The sequence below is a fragment of the Gallus gallus genome, chromosome 6, assembly GCF_016699485.2.
Source record: "Gallus gallus isolate bGalGal1 chromosome 6, bGalGal1.mat.broiler.GRCg7b, whole genome shotgun sequence".
NCBI lineage: Eukaryota > Metazoa > Chordata > Aves > Galliformes > Phasianidae > Gallus > Gallus gallus.
Genome location: NC_052537.1, coordinates 30,677,761 through 30,703,126, shown reverse-complemented (window position 1 = coordinate 30,703,126; position 25,366 = coordinate 30,677,761). Strand labels below are relative to the sequence as shown.

Here is a 25,366-nt window from a genome sequence, read left to right as displayed (position 1 = left end):
GCCTGTGCTTGGGAGGGAGGCTGAACAAACCTAAGAGAAGATCAAAGTGGAGTCAGTTGTGAGACATGATGTAGCCTTAGGCAAGGTGTTTACAGCTCAGAACATGAAGTTTGCCTCCAAAAAACCCCAGCCTTCAATTACTGCTCATATAAGTCACACCAGGCTTGGAAAGCAGGAAGAGTCCAGTCCTAACTGTGTTGTCTGTAAATTAGAGCATGGAAGTCTCTGGAGGGTCTCTGTCACCTGCTAGGGATAAGAGTGAAGAAATATCTTGTCAGAAATCCTGGCATTGTTTTATTTTTTCCCCCCTCACTGTCTGCCTTTCTTCCTCTTCAAGCCTGAAGCTGTTTGGAAACACCCTGCATCATCTGCAATATTTCACTGTCACAGCTGGCATGCCAGGTTGGTCAAGTACCTTTTCTCTAACCTTTGGCATCTATGAAATTTTCTCTAACAACCAGCTTTACTTTGCCACCTGGGATTTTCCTATATCATTTTGCAATAATTTTGGACGCTAGAAGCAATATTTGCCAAATGTTTGTACAATCCCCCAGAGCCCAGGGGCTATTGCACAGCCTCTCTGGGCAGCTGGAGCTTCAGTGCTCCCCCTGCCCTTCCAGCAACTCGCAGTGCCTGTCTCCAGGTCAGATAAAGGAGGTAAAGAAACTCATACTTTTGTGCTCAGTGTCATATGTGCTTGGAATTATCTGCTGGCAGAAATTTAATTTTGTTTCCAGTAATTTGAGGTTATAGATAGGATTACATCTCCCAGTCTGAGAGAGACATTAATCAAGAAATAGGCCTCTTAATCCTCCTTTCAATGTTAATGAAACACTGTAAAAATGCCTTTCACCAGGGGATGTCAAGTATCAGTTGTGCTTTGATTAACATGCTTTTGTGACAGGTTTACTGTTGTACTATGTAGCAAGTTATTCAGCAACCTAATTTAAGCTGTCTGTCAAGAGAAAACAAGTACAAAGAGAGCATTATTTTCTCATTGGAGTTGCAATAACAGGCTTGTGTATCTACAAACATTTTTTTTTACTGCTGGTTACTCTGCACCTGTTGTGACATTTTAACCTTCAGAGTTAATGGGGAAAGGCTAGACGTGAACACAACTCTGCTGTCTCATGAATGGCAATTAGGAATGAGATAAGAAGTCGGAAATGTTGCAGCTGATGGAAGCTAAGCGCTTGCCTTTTTCACAGCAAAGCAGAATTTGGGCCAACTCTGCTGTACTGCAATGGATTTAAATCTGGGACAGCGGAGAGAGCCCTGGGTCTGTAATCCTCTCTTTGTTTTCCTCTCTCTGAAATCAAAGCATGTTTTCAATGGAGGCTTTGTGGTTTGGGTTGCATGTGGCTTCTTATCTGCTCAGTTCTTTCTATCGTGGCTTGATTATATTAGATATGAACTTCCTTGTGGAGGAAAGCCAACACCAGGCAGACCGTTCCCCCTCTTGTTTGCTAAAACCTGATGGGAGGTGCCAAACCCTGCAGAGGAGCTGCATTATTTGTAGAGAGGGTTTTTTCTGCTTCTTTTTCAAAACTGACCTTTCAAAACTTTCAAAATATATCTCCAAGTTACCTTAAGCACAAAGTAGCTGTAGTCTGGAGTCTCTTGTGCAAAAGTAGCCTCTTCCAACCAGTGTGGCACAAAACCACAAAGGCCTCACCAACCTGGCACCCATCAAGATTTAGTGGTGTGGTTTTCTATGTGACTGGGTATAATTACACTCTAGCCGTGTATTATGGATTAAAAGCTCCACATTGCACTGTCTTGTGTGTTGGCATGGTCTTTTCCATTAGCCAGATTTACAAACTAATTCAGTCCCACTCTGATGACTAACTGTGCCCAGGAGCTGGAGCACCACACTCCGTGGCTTGCTGGAGAGACAGCTGTGGAAGATGCAGCTTCTCAAGATGGGCTCTGCCAAAGCAACCAGTCCTCTCTGAACAAGGGTGTTTTTTCCCTACAGGGAAAGGCCAGCCTGCTGGGGGATACCTAGGTCTCCCTTCAGCATCCTCAGCCAGCGAGGATTTTGCAGGAAGGCTGTGGCATATCCTTGCCTGTAGAACTTCCCATGGCACCACAGCCTGTGCAGGTCTCCAGCCTCCTCCCTCTGCTAATCAGCTAGGAGGGCCCTGTATGTTGTGGTGATAAGAGGATGCTCAGGAGCCATTTCTAATATCTTAATGACCATATTAGCACCTCTAATTGTAAGTGACAGGGCAATTAGTCTCAGTATAGCAACTTGAACAATTATGCTTGCCCTATTCAAGTGGCAGAATATTCATTACTGTAATAAGGAAAAAAAAATCATCTCCTTGGAATTTGTCCCTCTAGGAGAGGGTTGACTATTTGCTTTCTGTAGCAGTTATTTTGATGTACTGCCTTGTCTCTGCTTTCAGTTTCTTTAAAAATAAAAGGTACAAGATTTTGTGCAGCTCTTGCCAGAAATGGTCAGCTGTTAAACCTATTTTATTCCATGACATACACTTATGGGAAGCGTGCATCTACTCTGACATGATTCACAAGGAAGATCTCTAAGGGTGACAAAGTGACTCAATCGCTATTTTTCACCAAGTTGAGGAGTCTTCAGGCTCTTTCACTGCGTCCCAAGATGAAGAACCTACTGAAGTAACCAATGTGCATACATCCAGGATCAGAAATTGGTCTGGACATTGTGCCAGGTCTGAAAGCTTATCACTTCTCATGCTACATTTGTGCTTGTGTAAAAGCAGTGCTGATTTTCTGGAGGAGTGCCAGTCCTCACCAACACTGCCAAAACCTAAGGCAGCAGGGTTAATGACCGGGGATCTAGATTGGTGGTGTGGTACGTTTCTGCATCTTTCCCTTGGATTTCACTGCTATTATGCAACCAAAGTCAGATTAATAAAGTCAGAATAATAGGCAGATTAATTTTGTCTGTAACATTGTTAGTCCTTTGAGTGGAATTTGGGTTGTCCATCAGTCACTTGCAAGAACTGGGTTTGCAATCCTGAGGCAAGTTACCTTCAGTGCATGGTTCCATTACCTGCTCACTGTCTGCCTCTTTCCTAGTTGACGTGGGGTAAAAAAGTAATTCTCCAGCTGTGTTTAATCTGACATTTCTGGGATACATCTGAGAAACAAATAGGACCATTCTTGAGTGGAGAGGCTGCTCCAGAGATTGCAGTAGGACTGAGGGTGAAGGGTGGTCCTAAAGGTAGCCTTGTTTGTCAGCCACCTTTATGTGATATTTCTCCCAAACAAGGTGTGTGGTGAAGGTAAGGATCTCTCTATACAAGCTTTTTTTTTTCCCTGCTGTTAACTGGTGAATATCCTCGTACCCTGGATGTGTTGAGTTTGTTGCTGTTACAAAAATAGCTTCACTCCTAAGAGAAAGCTGTCATTGCAGATGTGTTTTAGCTCACTGGAAGCATCAGGACTGTGTTTGGGACTGCAGGATCATGACATCTTTTTAAGCACAGTGGGAGACAGATGGGTGAGCTGCCAACTTGATGCGAAAACAATAAGAGCAAATGAGCTTATTTAAAAATAGAACAATTGCATTTGGAAGGAGGGTTGGAGGGGGGTGAAGTTAAAAGGGAAATAATTCTCCCATGATCCTAATCCTGACTTTTTTATATTAAACAAAACATGTTGTAACATTGCCTTCATTAGCAACGCAGTGACAAACTGGAGTGTTTCCAAAATGGCTGGCTCCAAACTGCTTTCATATTGACCTGAAATGTCAGCTGCTATTATGTTCTGCTGACCACTGATTGCTTCCAGAGTAATGTTTTTTTCTGCAGAATGAAAGAAGTTTCATTTCAGTGTCTCCTGGTGTTTGGGAAGTATGATAGTCATGGGAAATGATGGTGCTTTTTATTTCAAACTGCTCCTTAGTTCAAGTGAAATGAATTGTTAGTCCTGATGTTTTGTTTTTTTTTTTTAATGCTGTGACAGTGTATTTTGTGTAAGTGTTGTTCTTACTTGGAAGATCCATACTTCATGTTCCTAAAGCCAGCAAATCCTGCTGGTATGTATGTACCTCTAGTTTATTTCCCTGCCTTCGCATATATGTACACAGTTGGGCTTTGACATAACACTGCCATCAAACTCTGCAGTCAGACTGTATATCTTTTCTGTGTTGCTGTGCTTTCATGCTACAAATGTGAATGTGGAGATGTAGTACTTCTGGCAGCAGTAGAGGTAAGTTCTGTAGTCAAATCCCTAATGATATAATGGAAAGAGGTTGGGCTTTTTATGCTCTGTACTAGACTGGAGAATATTCAAGTAAACTGCTATTTCACATAACATGAGTTTATATTACATGACAACCTCTCGGTCGTTTATCATCAGGGAAATGAACTGGGTGATCTGTAAGGTCTTTTCAATTTTTCTGTTCTGAAAACCTGTGTAATTTATTCATATTTCTATACTATATTTTTCTGTAATTATGATTTGAAGGGGATTCTTCCAAGGAAAAGTGAAGGAAGTAGGTTTATCTTTCTTAAAAGATGAGCAGCCTTGTTACGCTATGAATTAGAATAAAACATACTGACCAAACAAGCCTTCTGGATCTAGTCCAGTAAACAGCAACTAAAAGGTCTGTAAAATGTAGGAAAACTATTATAATTATTATTATTTCAGGTAGAGATATTTTCTCTGCTGGGAAGTCCCAGCTGTTAGGGCAGAATTTGATTGCTTTCTTTAGTTTCTGTGATAATTGAGTTCCAGGAGGAAATGGGTTTGAAAGTGTTGGAAGAGTGCAACCTTAGGAAGGTATCAAACAAATGACAAACCTGCCCTTACATCTTTTCTAATCAGCACCCCTGTTTTATTTTTATTTTCCCCGTATCTTTTCTGAGAACTTTTCTTCCAAGCAAGTTACCATGAGTTAAGTGCAGCCAGGTCAGTCTGCAGGCTTTCCCAGTATCCTGGTGGCAGACAAATGGACTCCAAGAACATGGCTTGCTTTGGGTCCTTGCCAGCACCTAGTCATGTTCCATTTTCATTCTTCTCCGTCAAGCCCTATTCAACTAACCTAGAAGGAGATAGAAACAGCAGCTTCCCTAAAAGGAGGAAGAAGAAAAGTGCAAAGGAAAATGGTCATATTTTAGTAAGAGGCTTTAGATAACCTCTATTTTTGTATCTCTTAATTTGAACTAAAAGATAAAGCTGCACCACTTTGACTATGATATTGCTCAGTGAGGTCTAGCAGCTTTGTCCATTGAGACCCATTGTCTTTTTCTCTGCTGCCTCACAATTTAAAGTAAACTCAACTTGTGGAAGGTCCAACAGCTTTTATGAGCATTGGGCTGCTGTTCTATTATTATTATTATTTTAGGGCCATTTCTGCTCTACTTAATCAGTTATCAAGAAGGGAGTAAAACCACTTGTTTTCTGCAGTATTGCTATCAGCTCCTAGAAGAATGCTGAAATATCCCAAGAAAAGGAAAAAATGTCATCTTGCTGGCGGAGTAGTTGAAGAGCTGAATAGTAGCAGAACAAGAAAAAGTGTAGTTCCATACTTGCTGTGCATAATGTTCCTGAATGCTGGGTGGGGAGTAAGAAATTAGTTGAGGTGAATGTTTTGAAGACGAAATCCTTAACATGAAGCACAAAAGCAAATCATTTTATTGCACTGGTAGTGATCTGTATAGAGAAATAATGCCTGAACCACGAGGGGATTTCAGCAAAAAGGCTGAAAGGGTCTTACGATGAGGATACCAAATGAGAATTTTAAGGAGTCTTATTCAGTTTTTTCTGGTTAACTTTTCCTTGACAATTACTTAAAGGCATGCCCATATTACTGCTGTAGTATTTTGTCAGCAACAGCATTTGAGATTTTTTTGTTGTTGTTATTTCAAATCACTTTTCTGGAACAAAATGGGTGCAGCTTTCTTTGTCTCTTGCCAAATTTTAATGGCAGGGAAGGCTCAGCTATTTTTCACCACTCTGCTGCAAAGAAATCTCTCTCAGGAACAGCTGCTTTTATTATTGTCATAATGCATGGAGAGCACAAGCAGTGCTGTGCTGGGGGCTGGACCCTCTGTGCTGACTTTCTGGAGTGTTTTGTTGCATCTCCTGGGGGAGCAGCTGAAGCAGCCCTACAGAGATCCCATAGCATTGTGTGCTGGGGAGCAGCAAGGCACGATGCTTCCCAAGGGGAAGGGAGTCCTGATGGGTGAAGCCAGGGCTAACTGTTTGGAGATGGGCATGCGAGGGATCTCAGAACAGTTCTGTTTACAAAATGTGCAAGTAACTGAAATACTAGCAGCACAACTGAGTCATAGAGAGATGAAAGAATTTTACAGCTGCTGTGATGATTCTTGTGAATCCACAGGAGTCTGCTTGCTGGGAATTTAATTTCTAACAGCAGAAGCAGCAACTCTTACTACAAAACATGAAAAACTAACAGGAGTTAGCAGAATGCAGGTAGAGCTGTGGTAGCTTTAGTATGTGGTGCCATAGCAGGAGCAGACCCCAGGGCTTCTGCTGCACCCAGGGCGGAGCCCAACCCCAGTTTGCCCTTGGTCTGAGCACATACAAGCTTGTGAGATGCTGTTTCCCTTTCAAATGGACTTCATGGGACTCCAAACAGCCATCTTAAACATCTTTCTGTGAGAAGTTACTTGCTCAGCCACCTTTAATGATGCTCTCCTGGTAGGTCTGTCCTACAAAAAACAAATGAAGGTCACTAGGAAGAACTATCCCAAGGAGCAAGAAAGGCTTTGTAGATGTTTCTGCTCCCTATTCAGTCTAAGATAGGAGCCCTTTTGTTTGAATGCAGTACAGGTGAATAGACTCCCCAGGGTGATTGCCCCATTCTGGGTTTTATCACAGTCCGCAGATCTGGCAGGAATTCTGTTGGGTTCCCCTGTTAAAATATTGGCTGTAGTTCACTGAAAAGCCTAATGCTTTAAATTCTGCTTTGATGGCCTCCCACCCCCTGTGACTGTAGGGGGAAATATTCTGGCCAAATAAAGGATCTGTGAAATTTTTTTTTATGACACCCTGTTAGCCCTAATGACAGTTTTCTCTCTGTAAGTGCAGTAAAGTATGGAAATATTGCTGTGCTCCATGGTGCAATTTTCTGACTGTGATTTTCGTTGATAAAAGCCTTCAGAGAGCACATTTCCCTTCCCACTTATCTGCCATCAAAAGACAGCAAATACATGAAAAATTGAGCTGTCATTCTAAACAAAATATACAATTACTCTGGCTTGATGTTTTAAGCAGAAATAATTTCCATGGCAAAAAAGCTGGAGCTGTTTTCTAAATGCTATGATGTTTGTTTCTAGCTTATTGCATTATGCACAGATCACCTGGTTTAGATATTTCAATGCGAAGATGAGATCTCGTGAGTTAAAACTTAGCACTTGTCCAATTAAATATTTGTTGAACTGAGCCCGAAGTTCATTACTTGAATGATATTTTGCATTGGAGAATCCTTTCTAACCTGCCAAAGATGGTTATTTTAAGAAGCTGATGAAGAAGGCAGGTGTTATTCAAGTGGTTGGATAAGAAATGGAAATACTATATGTGAACTCTTCTGGTATAACTGGATAGATGAAAGAAGGTGGAAGTGCTCCTGAAATGTGATAATTTGTTTGGACAAAACTAAGCAGAAGAAACAGGATGGAAACTTGATATTTCACTTCATCTTTCACAAATTGAAATATGAGATTGTGGTTCTTACGTCCCATGTTACTGGGAATGGATTTCTTTTGGGGGTATTTCTGAACTCTGAAAGCACCCAAAATCTGGAACAGTGTTCCTGTGGTTTGGTTCTATATATTTTTTTTTAATACGACTGATATTAGAGATCAAGAGAACAATATCTTCAATCTTTTTCTATCTCAGTTTCTGAATACAGTTATATTAGTGTGGTGGTGTGTTTTTTTTTAAGAGCTGAGCTGACAAAAAGAAAAGAAAACAGGTCAAAAGCAGGTTGTTCTTATCTTGGCAAAACAAAACTTTTGAATCAAACTGAAAGGTCTGCTATTTTGTAAGTTGACTTAGTTTTTATTCCTCTTTCTTTCTCCACCTTTAAAAAAAAATATAGCTTATCTTGCCAGTCTGAAATGTCAATTCAAAGATCAGTTTAAAACTTCAGAAATATTTTAATGCTCCTAAATTAGGATTGTTGAGTTTGGAAGGGAAATCCGAGATCTCAACTACTCAGAGAAGAAACACTGAAACTCTCACTTTGAAAACATGAAGTAAAGAAAAATAAATACTGGCAAGCTATTTTGTGTCTTGCTATCACATAGGTACAATGTTGGAAGGGTCCTCTTGAGGTCATCTAATATATGGTTTAGGCAGGTTCAGCTGAAGTAGCTTGCCAGGAACTGTCCAGTTGGGTTCTGATTGTCTCCATGGATGGAGATGACTTTTCATTTTTTCCTAAAAGTATTATCTAGCTTTAATATTAATGCATTAGTAGTTTCTGTTTGCTCCTGCATAACATCTCTGCAAATCTCTTTAATAGGGAAAAAAAAAAAAAAAAACCTCTTAACTCACTGTGTTACTCATTTCCCAGAAGATACTGCTATTTGCACAAGCTTGGGTTTTGTTATTGTTGATGATGTATGCAATGTTCTCCTGAGAAGCCCCACAGCATCTTCTAGTTTCATAAAAAGCAGTCTAACTTACTCTTGTAGATTGAAAGAAATAGGAAGTTCAGAATGCAGGTACGTGACATTGAGTTAAATTATTCTAATTACTTGAGAAAGTGAGTATTTAGCATTCCATTGTGTGTTAAGATACGGTCATTTCATAGTGGCAGAGATTTATTCACCTTTATATGCAAGTGACATAGCTAGTTATTCTGATCTGAACCAATCCTGCTCTCATTGGCAGTGCTGGGCTCTCACTGCTGAAAGGACCATGGATTTCTCTTGAGCTTGGGTTGGGAGTGTTTGATGTGCCTGATCCACGTTTCTAGGTTTGGTAACCCATGCCCATTCTGAAAGATAGGCAATTTGCCTGCTCCCTCTCATCTGTTGGATCTTGTTCCTCACTTCCCTTTGGCCACTTGGGCTTCCAGACCATTTTCACTTCAGCATCTACATGGCTGTGGCAGTGTTAGTGTCTTAGTTGTATCACGCATGGTAATGCAACAAAGGAAACTTTATACAGACTTATGCTGCTTTTCCTGGGAGAAAAGAGCTGGAGAAATAGGGAAGACCATGCTACCCCTGATGCCATTTCCTTCCAGTCATCTTGCTTGCAGGTTCATGAATGATCTATTATGTGGCCTCAAAAGGTTTGTGATGCTGGTATAGGGGCTAAAGCTTGCTTCATGCTGCCTGAGTGGAGTTTTCCCATTAATAGTAACGTGGAAATATGCTGAAGCGTGAAGTTTCAAGTAGAGAAAGTTCCCTGCTAATTTCAGTGAGTTTGAGAAATTACCACAAAGTAGACTTCATTAAGAGTTGCTTTTTTATGCATATGACAGAGAGAAATTGCAGCCAGTGATGTCTTTGCTGAAAAGACTCCATTAGATTGCCATTAGATGCTAATAATATATCATAATTATTTTTATAGGGTTAAGCTTGTCTCTTTCCTCATCCACCTGCCTTGCAGAGATAACCTCTAAGAATACCCTGAAGGACTGCCAGACTCCAATTCAAACACTTTTTCCCCTAGCTAAATTTTCAAAACAATTTATTACCTATAAAAGATTGTTGAGAATGCAGAGATAAGGCTCTTTTCTCTCCTATTTACATTCTCATATAACTCCACTCAATGCTTAACCAGATTCTGGAATAATTTGATTTTTCATCCATTATTACTATGCAAAGATATTCTGCATATTAGTGTAAAACCCATTCATTCTTCAGAACACATCTCATTTGCTGTTAGCTACAAAAACACTTGACTGTACTTAAAGAATTGCTATTCATGGCTGTGTCACATATTTCATTTAAAATATCAATTTTATTTAGTGCATATGGGATGGTTTTCAAAAGGCTGAGCCTTAGTAGTGCATATTTTTACTAAAAATGAATTCATAATCTTGCTGCTAAGATGTATGCTTATGTAGGTGCATGTGTTGTTGGAAGTACTAAAGGCTGACATTAATTTTCTCATAAGCTTTGCCTGGAAGTGAAGCTTATCAGTGAATCTGTCAGGTCTAGTGGCAGCATCTGCTGCCTGACCTTTACTGCAAGAGCGTTAGATGATTTTAATTGTAGAACTGAGCACTACCGCTGTATTAAATATGAACAGCAGTGTAGCTGACTTGACTAAGCCTCACCAAGTCTTGACTTATTCTTTTTTTTCCCCCTTTCCTTCAAATTTTGCCTCTGTAAGCTAAGTGCTCTCGTGGATTGCAGTTCTCTGATGAAGGAGGTATTCTGTAATGCCAAAGGCAGATTCACACCCAAGGATTTTATACAAACATCTAAAAAACTGTTAGTAAAAATTGTCCACAATTTTCTTCATTTCTGGCATTTTTTTGACATGAAGCAAGCTGGCATAGCCTTACTGATGGTATGGGAACCTGTTGGATGGTTTTGCTTCAGAAAGGCATAAAAAGTGCTCAAGATAATTGCTTCCCTATAAGGTCTGTGAGAGAGACATCCTGGCAGAGGGAAGAAACCCCATAAATACCCCAGTAAAATCAACCAAGGGGAAAAATCACTAGAAGAATGGAAGTTGAGCAACTGACATCAGCAAACAAAATACCTCATGCATGGAAGTCTCATTCCACAGTCCATTGCCCATTGCTTAAAAAGTCTTAGCTTACAGTTGGAGAACGGACAAAGGAGGGGAAGAGAAGAACAAGGACAGTATTAGCAAAAGCTAGGGTACATTATGTAGTCAGTCAGTAATTGCTGCAATTGGAGCTCATCATCTGCTTAGCACTTAATGTCTTGGCCTTTTCAGAATGAGTTTTATTAATACTAGTGTTTATACCTAGTGTTTTAAGAAAACCTCAGCAGCCATTACCTTTGTTGAACCCGAAATGATGCTGTTCTCCTCTTGCTATTGATTACTAGTTTGAACAGGAAGCAAAAGTACAGAGCATGGGTGGCCAACTTGATTGAAGCTGTAAATCCTATTCCAAATTCTTCATGTCACCAGGGGCTGTCAGACACTTATAACATGCCCCTGGGCTCTCCAAGAAGGGACAGTGCCAGGAATAACTCTGAAGCCCAATTGCCTTGTGTCACATTGGGCATGGGCTGAATGTTACACTGAATTCCAAGCAATCCAGCTATGTTGGCCTCAGTGCCTGCCGTGCCCCACTTCTGGCTGTCCTGTAGGTTCTTCAACAGCACAGACTTCTGCAACATAGATAGGGGTGTGCTCAGCCTGTTAGAGAGCTGTGTGTGATTTGCACTGGATGTGACTAGCTTATAGAATGGCTGAGGCTGCAAAGGCCCTCTGGAGATCTCCTAGTCAATTGGCAATTGCTCACAGTAATAAGATCCCCTTAGCCTTTTCTTCTTTAGGCTGAAGAGCCTCTATCTTCTTTGTATGACAGATGCACCAATTCCTTCATCGTCTTCGAGGCTCTTGGACTATATGTCCATGTCTGTCCAATACTGGGGAGCCCAGCACCACACTCACCATGTCACATGTGTCCCAGCAGCGCTGAGCAGAAGAGAAAATTCACTTCTCTCCACCTGCTGGCAATATGCTGCCTAATGCAGTCTGGGATGCTGCTGATCTTTGCCATGAGGGCATACTCCTGTGCTTTTGGTGGCTGCATTCTGATAAACTGCTAGCATTCCCTAATGCCGCCAACATTGAACTGGAAAACTTGCTAGATGAAAGTTCACATGTGAAAGAGACTGAAAGGCTAAATGTTTTCAGCAGGCCAAATCTCACATGCTGCATTTGCTTCAGGTTTCAGGATACGGAGCTGCTATTAGCTCTGCTTGCAGGAGAGGTTTGTTACAATCCATGGTCTCTCTAGCAGAGCTTTCACAGGTGATGCTGAGAATATCTCACTGGTAAAGGATGGCTTTTATGTAGACTGTGCATTAGAAAGCAGCGTGTGCTTCTTTCTGCTGATGTTTTCCTTTTATTTCTATCCTATTTCTGTTTCCTTCCATCAGTTTCTCCAGTTAAGAGCAACAAACTGAGCTGCACCGAGCCCTTGCAGCAGGAGCAATAACATTTACAGTCCTGCAGAAAGAAATGCTTTCCCACATTCCCTTTAAAATTGTTAGGCAAAAATGATTTGTGTGCTCTAAAAGTAAGGGTAGAGCAGAGACCTTGGAGTGATAATGCTACGAAGACCTTTGTCTTTTTCAAAACATTGATTTCTTGAGGAAAGGAGATCATGAGCAAAAGAAAACAAAACCTCACATGCTGGAGTGGTCCCATTAGAGGAATGCAGGCTCATAAGTCCTGCTAAATATGATACTACATGTAAAGTCAAAAAAGCACAGTGAGGTCTGGGAAACTTGGCAGAGGATCAGCCAAGATCTGTTATATTATCTTTCACATGGCTTGTTAGTGATGACACTAATTGAAGGCTGGGCCGTCTTTTTTTGCTGACTGTCTCACAGAGGGCCATTTTAATTTCACTTGATTACATTGTCTTATTGTGAGAAGTCTGACAAAACCAAGATTTGTGAAAACTCCTACCAATGAGCCCTTGGCTGCCTGAAAGTTCACTTGGCAGTTAGATAGTTTCTGTTAATAAGTGGAATGACCCATTTTTTGTTTTTAAATAACCTAAATAAATTGGCTTCTGTGCTGCTACACCTCAGTTACAGATGGCCACATTTCTTTATCTTATAAATCTCAATTTAGTGGGAATGTTAAACTCATTTAGACATTAAAAGTGCTACAACTCCTACCATCCCCTGTAAGAAAGTGACTAGAGCAAGTGTGTCCCCAGCTGAGGGTTGCTGAAGAGTGGGAGAAGTTGGAATAAGCGCTGTTGAAAGGGTAGGACTGTACTATAGTAGATTTACATGGGGAGAACACTTGGATAAGAATAGTGATTTTTTTTCACTGCTTTTATCAACATTATTTGTAGTTTTCTTGCTCTGTCTTTGTACTCTCTTTTGCAAACAAACTCAGGTGTACAATAAGGAACTGAGTTTTGGGTCCCAGATGGAAGTCAGAAAGATCTGATGTTAGTTAGGGGACAAATGGTCCCACTAAAGACCTTGCTAAAGAGAAAAAAAATCCCTCTCCAATTGTGAAACAAATCAACTATTAGAAGCAGCCAGCTGGATGCACCTCTCTGGGGCTGATGACCAGAGAGACTTAAAAGTCTATTAAGCTAATGTTTAAACAGATTCTCTGCACGTAGTGTGCACAGAGAAGCTGTCCTCACAAGCTGGGCTGTGGCAAGGTCCTCGGTTTCCATCAGGAAAGGGATTTACATCACCAAGAAAACATTTGGTGATTATGACTACCAACCACGTTAATCTTCAGCTTGAATTAAAAGTCACTGACAAGTTGCTTTGGGATTTGTGTGGCTGTGCAAGGGAAAAGAGCCAGAATGAGAATTTCTGAGCTGATGAGGTGTGCCAGTGAGGGATCATCCTTTTCCTCTGTTGGCTGCTGATGCATCACACAGAAATGGGGCTTTGCAAGAACAGGGCAGGCCCTTTATGAAGCAAAATCTGCCCTTGTGCTTCATGAGAAGAGAACTGGGGCTGGGAATCTGCTTTTGTGTGCTCAACAGAGAGATGAGGCAGGCTGCTGCTGATGTGCCCACTTGGCATGGCTGACAGTGCTGTCTGCAGGTGCAAAGGCCTCCACATTTCTCATGGGAACATGTTTGCAAATGACTGCTGCCTGTGGAGATGCCCCTTTTAATCTGAAGGTCACTAGCTGACTTACACTGAGCCTGCTGCCTACCTCTCCCCACCATTACTGGGACACCCACCCCGACAGGACCAGGCTGGGTGCTGCCTTCTGCTGCCTGAATGGCTCCTCCATGGCCACAGCTCACTGAGCCCAGTGCCATGTGCCTTGCCCAGAGGCTGCAGAAACAGAAGCAGCCAGCTTGTCCCTCGAGCCATCTAGTGGTGCTTCCCTCAGCTATTGACTGTAATGTCTCACTGATAAAAAATGTAATGGCTTCTGGATAATCCAAAAAGAGCAATGAGTTGTTAGTGCCCAAAGCAGGGCAATTACAATGGAAATAAGGTATTGCTTTGACAAGTTACCAAAGCAACAAAAATTCCTGCCTGGAAATGGTAGACAATGTAGAAGTAAATGCCAACATAAGTTGTTCAAGGCTAAGGAGATAAGTTTGCAGTGGTCTGTCTTATGTTTTGTCCTGGTGTTTGTAGCACGTTATGGTTATTGAATCAAGCTGGGATTTTAAAAGTAAAGTTGAACCTTCTAACCTGAAACCTGAGATCCTTTTCTGATGAGTTTTGTAATTGAAAAGCAGAAATAGAGTCTTCAGTAATTCAAAAAACATTTAATGATCAAAGCTGCAATTAAAAGCACGGTGAGTCATCTTGCAATTGTCCATGTGTTAAAAAGTACAGGCTGTCTGAGACATCACGTTGTCGTGATCGCGATGGCTGGTTTTGCTCAAAGAGGTTATGGGAGCCGCTATTACTTCCAGCTTCAGAAGGAATCCATGTCTGCAGAACTATGTTTACAGAGCAGAAGGAAAGGCAATAGCAGCAGCTCCCCCATTTGTGTATTGTATTTAGCAGCTTTGTCTGTAGCATCTAAATTGACGATGGCGCTTTATTACTTTTTGTCTTCTTCCAAATTCTCTTGTCTCAGTAGGAGCCCTGATTTTTTTTCCCCAGTTTACACTAACAAATTACACCAACAAATATAGAACTGAACTTCAGAACACATCATTTTTTTTGCTTCCTGCAGCATGCACTAACAATGAAATATTTAACTAAACATCTCACAGCGTACGCAGTCTCCCAAATTAAAATTGCAGAAGACAAGGAAATGAAGATAAAAATATCCACCCATGCTATTTCACAGAAACCCTCAGCAGTAATCTGTTTTTCCCTTTAAATCCTATTTTTTTTATACTGCTTGATTTAAAAAAAAAAAAAAAAAAAAAAGAGAAAGGTGGTAAATACAGCTTGGTTTTGGTATAAAACTCCTATGGAGAAATGTTCCTAAAGATGTTTAGACTGTCACATAGAAAAACAGCTAAAAGGAAGCAAGAGAATTTGTAACTCTTTGCCTCAAAAATATAGTATGTTTTGAGTATTCTGCTGCAAGTCTTGCTTTCCTGGTTCCCCAGTTCTCTTCCTATTATAAGTGAGGTGTCTTCATCCTTTATTTTCTGATTCTCTTTACAGCTGCAGTATTCACACTCCAGCATACTAGAATGTAATTGCTTGCTTTTAAAAAAAGCACATTGTTTTAGCTCTCTTAAAGATTTATTTGTAAAACAAACTTTTTTGGTTTGCCATTTTTGACATCAGAAGCCTTGAATCATTGACAGGTAGCTGTAAACCAATGCCAGCTTCTAGAAGATTCCCAAAAATATAATCTAATGTAACACATATTGTAGTCAATTTAACTGGTATTTTTTTCTAGCTCCATGTGAGGAGACCTGCTCTGTATTTGGGGAGACAAATCACATTACCTGATCTAGCAAGTCTTGCAAACAAGCAAATTCAGATATCTTATAAGTCAACTCCACCGCAGTCACTTAATCCATTTAGTTCACATAATACACCTATAGAAAATACTCTTAAATTCTTCTAATTCTCTTCTACAAAAAGGATAGTATAGCAATTGACCCATGTTAAAGGAGTTTATGAGGAGAACTGAGAATTCTCAAAGTGCCTTTATTTTTTCCATGAATCTCTGCCATGCTCTGTGTTGTTGGTCTCCTCATCTAAATTTAGCCACCTCAGACATTCCAAAACCTCTTCACAAATTTCCTGTGATAGCTGTATCTGAGCCACTCATCCATGCAAGTGGAGATGGCTGCGCTACTAGATATCATTTTCAGTGGATAACTTCAGTGTCGATGAGAACTAAATACGTGACAATGAGGAGGAGGAGGACCATTCAAGACTCAAATGCCAAAAGCTGTGGCTAAAAATTGGCTCCCATTGTATTTGCTTTTTATGTGCATTCAAAAGAGGAAGAACACTTCCTTTTAATATCAAATCCGGCAATCTAAGTTGAGAGGGAAGTAATTATACATGAAAGAAATACGGTCTTTTGAAATAAGGTTTTTAAAGTATCAGATTCATTCTATCATAATATTTTTATGATTAGATTTACCTTCTAATATTTTAATGACTTTAGTATGAAGTAAGGAAGTTCTTTGTAGCTTATCTCATAAGCCTGTCTAGGACATTGCACTTAATGATGTTTCTAATTCAATCTATCCACATCTGCATCATTAATGATGCCTAACATTCAATCTTTATTGTACCACTTGAATAAAAAGTTCTAAAATTAAACCTGCTGCAGCTTAATCTAATGATAAACACACATGACATTTTGTACAAAAGGTATGCCTGATGAGCATGGTGCGCTCTTATGGCTATGTAAAATGTAGCAAAACAGAGTTTAATCAGCCAAAGGTAGATGGTGACATTCACCTACCGGTGATACACTTTGAAAAGCCACAAAGATCATTCACCTCGAAGAAAGAAGTGGCAAGCTCAGGTCCAGATCCCTGTAGTCAGAGCAGCGTGTACACAGACCTTTACTGATGTGGGGTAGTCCAGACCCTCTTGCTTCAGAGAAGTAATTTTGGTGCCTTCTATGGGAGCACCAGCAGCTAGAATAAGGGGGCTGCTCCTGCAGAGCTCTTTGTAGATTCAGAACTTTGCTTGTGACCTACGGATTGGTGGTGGTTCATTTCAAAGGTGGAAATACTGCTGTGTGTGATGCTTTGTGGGTTATGACAATTCTATCACTGTGAAATCAAGATTTCTGTATGATGAAAATGAGATAAAACAGGAAAGAAGATATAACATGCAGAGATAATGTTTTGGAGAAGAGGCGGTTTTAGAATCATCTTCAACCCATTTAGGTGATATGATGGTTTTATGAAAACTGAACAATTATTTAATAAAAATCTTAATCTGTCAACTTATCCTTGGGCTAGCTACACTCAAAATCATTGTCCTGATTTCTTACAGGTGCAGAAATTAGCAACAAAGTCAGCAAAAAACTGGAACCTATGCTAGGCCTTGATTCAAGATGTTTGACAACCTCCCTGCATTTAAAGGACTGTGGTTCTGGCCATTACTTGCAGAGCAGCCAAGGTCTGTTTCCTTTTAAATGCATTTTGAAGCAGATATGGCAAACAATAGTGCATCACCTCCATGTGAGATGCCTTTGTGATACTCACAGGAAGTCCCAGTCACAAATAAAAAGACTGTTCTTCACTAGGATCAAATTAGAATTATTTGACATCAGCTGGGTCAGGATGGGGAGCTTTGATCGGAGGAGATGAAAGACGGGTGAAAACTCTGCTGGGCCATAGAGTCCCCTGCTGAAACTGAAACTTTATGCTACAACTGGGCTTCATCTGACTTTAATTAAATAAGGGAAGATCAAAGCCTACAAATCTCCCTGATCTATATCAGCACAACAAATTAAAGGTAAAATTTCTCTGTATCTTTCTGTTCCTTTGAAGTCAATAGTGAACTTTGTGCTATGCACGAGAACACAATGAATGCTGTTTGGGTAGTTGCAGGTTTACAACGATTTTAATGTTATGTTTATGCAAGAGGAGAGAGGAAAGCTGCTTCTTGAAATGATGCCCTCACAGCTGTTGGGCCCCACTCGTCCCCCAGGTTGATTTTATCTTTGGATTTACTTTGCTTTACAATGATGCTAGGGGCACAATTACATCTAATAAATCAGGATAACTATTGTCTTTGTTTTCCCTCAGCTGTAAATCACAAAATATTCCACTTTTGTACAACCACTTCTCCTGCCTCCCTTGCATACTGGTGATATGAGCTGGAGACTTGGCTGATAAAAACATCCTGACCTGAAGCAGCTGGAAATAGGCAGTATAATCATGCAAGCCCACTGTCAGCCCTCATCTATTTTTGTTTGATTGGTATCTGATTGTGATTGAAAAGCTCAATCCCCTGGTTAGCTACCTTGAGGCCAACCTTGAAAATGTGTCACATTTGGCTACTTGATAGCATCTCAAGCGGAACGTTAGATCCAGAGTGCACACGGTGCAAAAAATAGAAAGCTGGCATCTTGCTACATTGCACAGCAAAGGAAAAGCAACAGGGAAAGAATCTGACAGACATGCAAAGAAATGGAAGTGCTGCAAGGCAGAGAGAGGAGTCAAAATATGCATTAGCAGCTCTGGGCAGAACAAAACAGCAACTTCCTCAGGGTTCAGGCTGGTTCCATGTCTAACTGTTGCTGCAAGTTACAACGTCCCTTGTCTGCGGTAAGGATCTGTGTAAGGATGGCTTAGGAGGGCATAAATCAGAGTAATTCCTGGAGTTATCAGGATTTTATTTGCTGGGATTGTTGTAAAGTTATGGAAGGGCTGGAGAGTATGTTTGTGATGCAGCCATACCATGGCTGAATGGGATTCTTATATAAGATAGGAGAAATAAAGTAACTTGTGATTATGTTGAATAAAAGTCAAAAGAAGGGAGTGACAGTGATAGGTTTGCGAAGGGAGAGAGCATTGGTTGTATAGATTTCCATTTCTGTTATCTGGCTGACAGCTACAAAGAACAACTGTAAGGACAAAAGATGCAGATCTCCAAGTCCTACCTCCCTGAAATGAAGGGAGGGATGCCATCAGAGGTTGAGTAGCTGAGACAAATAGCAACAAACTGTGGCGATGCCTGCAAAAGACAGAGTTAGGGAAGGCGACATGCCTGCTGAACAAAGCGATGCTCCAGTACAGAGAATGGGAATAGCAATGGAAAATTGGTGAGAGAGCAGCCTTCTTTCATCTGCACTGAAAATGCAAATAAGAAATAGATTGTGTCATTGAAGGAACAGGAGATATCATTGGTACTACGCAAACTGTGGTTTGACTTTGGGTCAATGTGCAGTATTTGATGCTGGCTTGCATGTGAGCTGCTCTCAAAATAGAATGATAAAAAATATAGTGTAGTGAGGAGATTGTGAGGAGATAAATCATAAAGGCCTACATACAGCTCTCACAACAGATAAAGAAATTAATAAAACAGAAATTGATATTTAAATTGCTTGCTTTTTCAAAACATTTTTATCATCATTCATCTATCAGCTCCTCCTCTGGGTTTATCCCAGCACAGCTCCCCTTGGACAATCTGTGAGACCCTGGTACTGCACACAGTCTTTCTGGCTGACCGTGCACACAGTCCGAGTTCTGCCACAAAGGACCAATTTTTACCAGTGGATACACTGGAACCACTGCACTGAGTGAGCAGGTGGAGCTGGAGGAAGGAGATCTGTGTTAAATACGCAGGAGAGGTCAGGTTCTGGATGGCAGGTGGGACTTGTCATTCATTTGTTTCTGGAGCAGCTAACAGCTCAAATGTGTCCTTCCTTCTTGGTGGTACAGGCAGCCAGCAAAGTGATGCAAAAGAGGAGGTTGGCTGGGAGATAAAATGTATTTTTTCCTTCTTGTGGGCACATGCTAGCAGGCAGGGAACTGCTCTGGGCTGTAGGTACTACTTAACCCAGAACACATATAAATAGTTTAAGCAAGTAATGAACTTTGCTTCCATACTAACCTGAAGAATTGGTGTGGTTCATTTTTTCTATGACTATAAAAGGTTAATGTCAATACAAAGGCACTCTGTGCAAAACAGGAGCAGGGTTGTCGAAAGCACTCAGTGCCTGCATAGTCTGAGTGGCAGAACAAGGCCACTTCAGATTGCTCAGAGAACAACACCAATTCTTCAGGTTAGTATGGAAGCGAAGTTGATTATCTACTTGAACTATTTATGTGCCTTCTGGGTTAAGTAGTACCTACAGCCCAGAGCAGTTCCCTGCCTGCTAGCATGTGCCCACAAGAAGTGTCCCAGGCTGCTGCGCTCCCACCCCACAAAGTGCTGGCTGTTCATTTTTAGTGGTGCGTCATTTTTAGCTAATAGGTACAGAAAACGAAACAATGAACTAAAGGTTCCAAATGGCTGTCAGTAAATTTATTTTGCAGTTAACAGCCTTTGTAATGCACGGACTAACTTTATCTCATTTCGCTGTGGGTGTGCTGGGATAATTGCTCGAGTACTTTGTTAAAAAGAAAAGCCCTCCACATTTCCATTAACTCGCTGCATGGTGTCTGTTTCACTTGATTGCACTAGGTACCATTTACAGTTCAATTTCACAGTCATGATGGACTGAAACGTATCAACCTGCTTTCTCTCCACTCCACTAATCACATGCATTAATAAACAAGGAGATTCATAAGATCTGTTACTCTTGTTTTTCTTTCCTAAGTCCATTTTTATGAATTAAATCATGAGCATTTTTTTTTCCTACAAAGTCCAAACTGCCAGAGGAATAAATACAGCACTATCTTATTCAGCAGGGTGTAATAAGTTACTATTTTAGGGAAGCAAGCCAGGCATACAGAAGTTGCTGCAAATTAGAAGACAAAAAAAATCCGGCAACAAAGAATAGCATTGTGTGATGTCAATCTACAGTATGCATGTGTTTATATAATCACATTGGAATTTTCTTTGAACTTTAGCCTGGAAAACTTACTTACCGGGGGTGGGGGAAGGGGAAAGGATTTGAGTGTCTAAGCACCAAAATAGCTAGGACAAAGTAGTGAATCTGTGTGGTTGGTTGTACAGCAGAACCACGTGAAAATGCAAAGAATCCCTCTTGTAACGGCTAGAAACAAGTAAGCCACTTGGTCATTACAGCATGAGATAAGTACATGAGCCACAGGAAATGCTGTGTTACTCACATTCCTCTCTCGTTGCTTTTCCAGGGTGGCTAATTTTTGCCTTTTTAAGGAATTTCTTTTGGACGTGACTTGTTCTTGCTCTGGTTTAATCATACCAGCTCTCTGTAGGAAAAAGAAAGAGCAGTGGTAAGTACTGTTACGTGAGATAAAACATGGGGAAGAGATTAGAACACTAAAGGACTGTCTTTTTTCCTGTAGCTTCTTTGGCGAAGCAAAAAGAAAAAAGCCCACATATCTGACCTGTCACAGAATTTGTTAGCTCTCATTCGTACTGGTTGAGTCCCGAGTTCTGTGTTGCTCCCCACTTAACTCATACTCCCTGCTTGGGTTGCTGTCTGGCTCCTAGTGAAAATGGAAAGGGCAGTGTTTCTTTGTCAAAAGTAAATAAGAGAAGTGTTCTGAACCCCTAACACCATTTTTAAATGTTCTCCATACTCAGCAATGTTCTTGGGGTTAACTTGGCTAGAATTACAAAAGATCTTAACGCTCTGATTACTGAACTACGTATTTAGAAAATCATGCTGCTTTTGCTGATGACCTGCAAGTGGAGCCCTCTTCAGAACCCCACCCAGAAATATTTGATAAAGTTGAATGCCTAGTTTTGCATCATACCTTTATATTTATCCATCTTAGGGCATGTTAGATGACAGTGGCCATATCTTTGATTATACACGACGTATTCTTCAGTCTTTCAGCTCTAGAAAAATCTTTCCATAAACAACTTGAAGTCTGTCTTCAAAAGATATCAGTGATGGACTGCAGAATTTTTTATCTCTTTTTTTTTTAAAGCAAAACATACTTAAACCCTTAGGATTTAATCACTGGTGTCAGACAGCTTTGTAGTCTCTCTTTCTCTCCCTTTTAAATGTTAGCTTCCCAGTATATTTTTTTTGAGAACAGGCCATAGTTGGGGTTTTATCTTCTGCTTAGGTAAACATTACAAAATTATTTTTTTCTCTTAGTAACCACCTTGTCCTAAAAGGCAGCTGGGTGACTTCTCTTATGAACCACCTGCAGTGTACAACGGCAGAGTGATTCATCTTCAGACTTAGCTATTGCAATAATAAAGCCTTTTCCAGTCAGTCACTAAAGTAGTTTAATTACAGTATTTGAGCTGAAAAACATAAGGATGTAGAAACATCCTCTGTGAGTGACTCACATAGTGTTTGGAAATTCACAATAGCAGTGAGCCTTTGCTTTAAAGTTTACTCTTCTCTCCTCTTCCTCCATGTTTTACCTGTTTTTTGTCAAGTGCTGTTAGAAAGGAGATTACAGCAAGGAGGTGTTGGTCTCTTTTCTAAGGTGACAAGTGATAGGACACGAAGAAACATTCTCAAGTTGTGCCAGGGGAGGTTTAGACTGGACATTAGGAAGAATTTCTTCATGGTAAGGACTTGGAGTGGGCAGCCCAGGGCAGTAATGGAGTTGCCATCCCTGGAGGTATTTAAGAGATGTGTGGATGTGGCTCTAAGGGACATGGTTAAGTGACAGGACTTGGTAGGTCAGGCTGGTGGCTGGACTTGATAACCTTGAAGATCTTTCCCTACCTAGATTATTCTATGATGAGGAGGATCAGGGCATCCCTTCCTTCCTTTGTGACATGCAGATCTAAGAGAAAGATACAGCAGGAAGGCATCAGGCCACTCTTTCCCTTCTGTGTGGCCTGCAAAATATGTGATGGGATGAAGTGGATGAGAAAACCTTGCTGCTCTTGTCTACCGACTGTTTCCCTAGCAAGTAGATCTCCTGTCTGTCCTTGAATGCATTCTGTGAACACTGCAAAAACACACTGAGAATAGGAAGCCTGTCTTAGAAAAACTGTACCCATGCTTCTAGCAGCTGCAGAGGTCTATACTGAATGCCTCAGTCTCCTGCTGTCAGGAGAATTTACTGAAATTTTCCTGACCCACTGCATAAGGTGATCAAGTATAGGATGGGAAATGATGAAAAGACTGTGTAAATGCACAGTGGCTGTTTTTCTTCTGGGCAATAGTCTGAATCCATGAATGATTAATGTGTTCAGCTCTCTCAGAACAGCAGATTCTCTGTGCTCCTCTTTGGAGCCTGGGCTTTGCAGAGACCTGCAGGAGTGAGCTGAGCCTTCCTGGCCCCAGGGTGCATTGGCTCAAGTCCATGGCTCCGTGACACTGCATTTTATTTTATACACTGGCAAGCTCAGGGTAGATGCTGCTGAGCTGGTTTATGTACCTCTGCTCCACAGACTTGGATATGAAGTGTGTCTGTTAACACAATAGCAAAAACAGGAATGAAATAAGGCATCTGTGTTATCAGACCTTTTTATTCCATATGATGCATTATCATTTAGTCAAAGGTATTTCTGCAGTCAATGACTCTTCTTTATTTGCTTCTCTCATAATTCCAGACCACTGAGTTTCTTCAATTATAATTTTTTTTAATAGATCTAGCCATATAGATCATGTAAAATTTTTGATTCACCTGCAGTCAGTAGCAATGGGTATAATTCTTTTCTTTCCAATATCTTCACAATTCCCACAATTCTTGACCTGGAGTCCTCAGAGTCTGTAGGGTTTTGAGATACCTGGGCCTACAGCTTTTATTGTCCTCTAAAAATTCCCAGATTGAGTTTCATGTTCTTCTTATCTCCTTTTTCAGTTGTTTCTATAATCCATGGTCTGAGGTCAATCTTACTTATCTATCAACACAACTCATACAGCTCATTTATTCTTCTATTTTCCTTCCAAACTACAGCCGTTATTAAGCTAAAGCCAAGCAGTTTCAGGGATAAGGAGAAATAAATCTGGGCATGGCACGTCTCCTTGTCTGACTTCAGTAGTCATCCTTAACCACTTCATCATCACCTTGTTTGCTGTCGCCACATGCACTGACTTGCCGTAGATGTTTTCTGTCAGCCTGATCGATCTCTGGGGATGTCACATGTTTGCAGAATTCACCATAACACTTTGTGTGCTGCTGTCAGAATCTGCTCAAATTTTGTGAAATTATTATAGCAGGTTCAGCTGGGTCTGTGCAGAATTTTCTGACGTCTGTCTTGACGGTATATACCGATATGATTTTCTGGAGTACTGCCCTAAACACAGCCTGTTCAACTGCAGGTGTTTCGTTCATTTTTCCCCACTATCTGTCTTACTTCTCATTCTTAACTCTGCTTTTATTTACATTTATTGATGGATTAGTTCATACAGCACCTTTGCTGTGGATTCCTTACTAGTAGCATGTTTCCAGTGCCATTTTACCCACCTGTTTCTCTTTCAAACTTTCTTCCAAGACCTTTAGGCTTTGACTTCTTTGTCTGGAGAGAAAGGAAAAACCAACACAACAAGGAACATAACACAAAGAAAACCCAAAGAACTTTGCACCTGCTCTGGTATTTGTGCCAGGAGGCTTCTCCAGGGCTCTTTCATCTGCTGTGCTTTGGGTTCTTGTGATACTCTTTCCAATGTCTGTTTTTGCTTGCTCACCTTGTGCTGTTGTCACAAAAAGCCTTTTCACGTCAAGCCTCCTGTTCACCTGTACAAACTCATCTTGCTGGGAAGTTCCCTGAATGGCCTAGCTGGTTCCCTGAACTGGCCTAGCTTAGTGACTGCTCAAAAACTATGTTGGAACAAATAAAAATTATTATTTAAAAAGTTAAAGGTGATATGGGAAAGGATTAGCAATGGACACAAAGGAATGCTTCAGTGTACTCTTCTGCTGACAGTGCCTCAGAAAGTGTCCTAGGAAGAGGGCTGTTGAATCTCCAAAGGTTTTTTTTTGATCTGGATTTCACTGGCTTCAGCTTTTCTGCTGATAAAGATGACTTTTGACAGGAAACAATAGGGTCTGTGTGTAACCGCCTCTGTTTCTGGTCTGGATTCCTTGCCAAAATAGCTGCACTTAGCACTTGCACAGCTCTTTTCATCTTCAAAGCCTTTCACAGATCTGATGTAAACAGCCGGAGTTCCACTGATTTTGGTGGCAAAGAGCTTAGTATCCTTCAGAACAGGATTATGTGTTTGCATGGAAAATAGCAATATCATCTGCCACTTTGCTCTCTAGAGTTTTATAAAGATGCCAGGCCTCAAGCTAGAGAGCAATCAGCTGCATGGGGCTAAGAACCTCTCCTCCTATTCAACATGCATCATTCTGACTGTGACTCTATGGTATGAATTGTTAAGCAATTGAGATTGATTACTGAATCAGTTCTTAAAGTGTGTACAAGAAATGCAAATAGCTGAGACAAACAGTATTTTTGAATGTAATTGGTTCTGATGTTTGCTCAAGCCGTGTATCTGCTCCAAACCAGTGCTAGCCTCCTTGCATTTGATGTGTTTTATTTTGCATGTGGAGAAAGAAGCACAGGTGAGCTGACTTGTGTTTGCTGCTCCGGGAAAAACGTGAAGCAATGCTGGAATTTGAGACCACCACAGCAGAGTTAGGAGCTGCTGCTTTGGTGTAGGTCTGCCCCTCTCACCTGGGGAGAAATCACCTCTGGAATGAGAAGGGCTGTGTATCAAACCAAGCACGCACCTGAGTAATTCACCTTTTACTTTCAGAGTAGTACAGTTT

The 25,366-nt window shown here is 40.8% G+C and overlaps 1 protein-coding gene across 4 annotated transcripts in view; it reads left to right on the top strand.

Annotated features, from left to right (window-relative positions):
* Positions 1-25,366, top strand: part of LOC121111175 — an 81,817-nt gene that overhangs the window by 40,775 nt on the left and 15,676 nt on the right. For 2 of the 4 annotated variants that reach the window (XM_040702890.2, XM_040702888.2), the window contains exons 2-3: positions 17,067-17,192; positions 20,843-20,944. In XM_040702890.2, the coding sequence (XP_040558824.1) occupies positions 17,128-17,192; positions 20,843-20,944 (167 nt within the window). In that variant the 5' untranslated portion in view covers positions 17,067-17,127. Of the gene's footprint in view, positions 1-17,066; positions 17,193-20,665; positions 20,753-20,842; positions 20,945-25,366 lie in introns of those variants that run through there. The other 2 variants (XM_046943287.1, XM_040702889.2) reach the window with 1 other exon arrangement.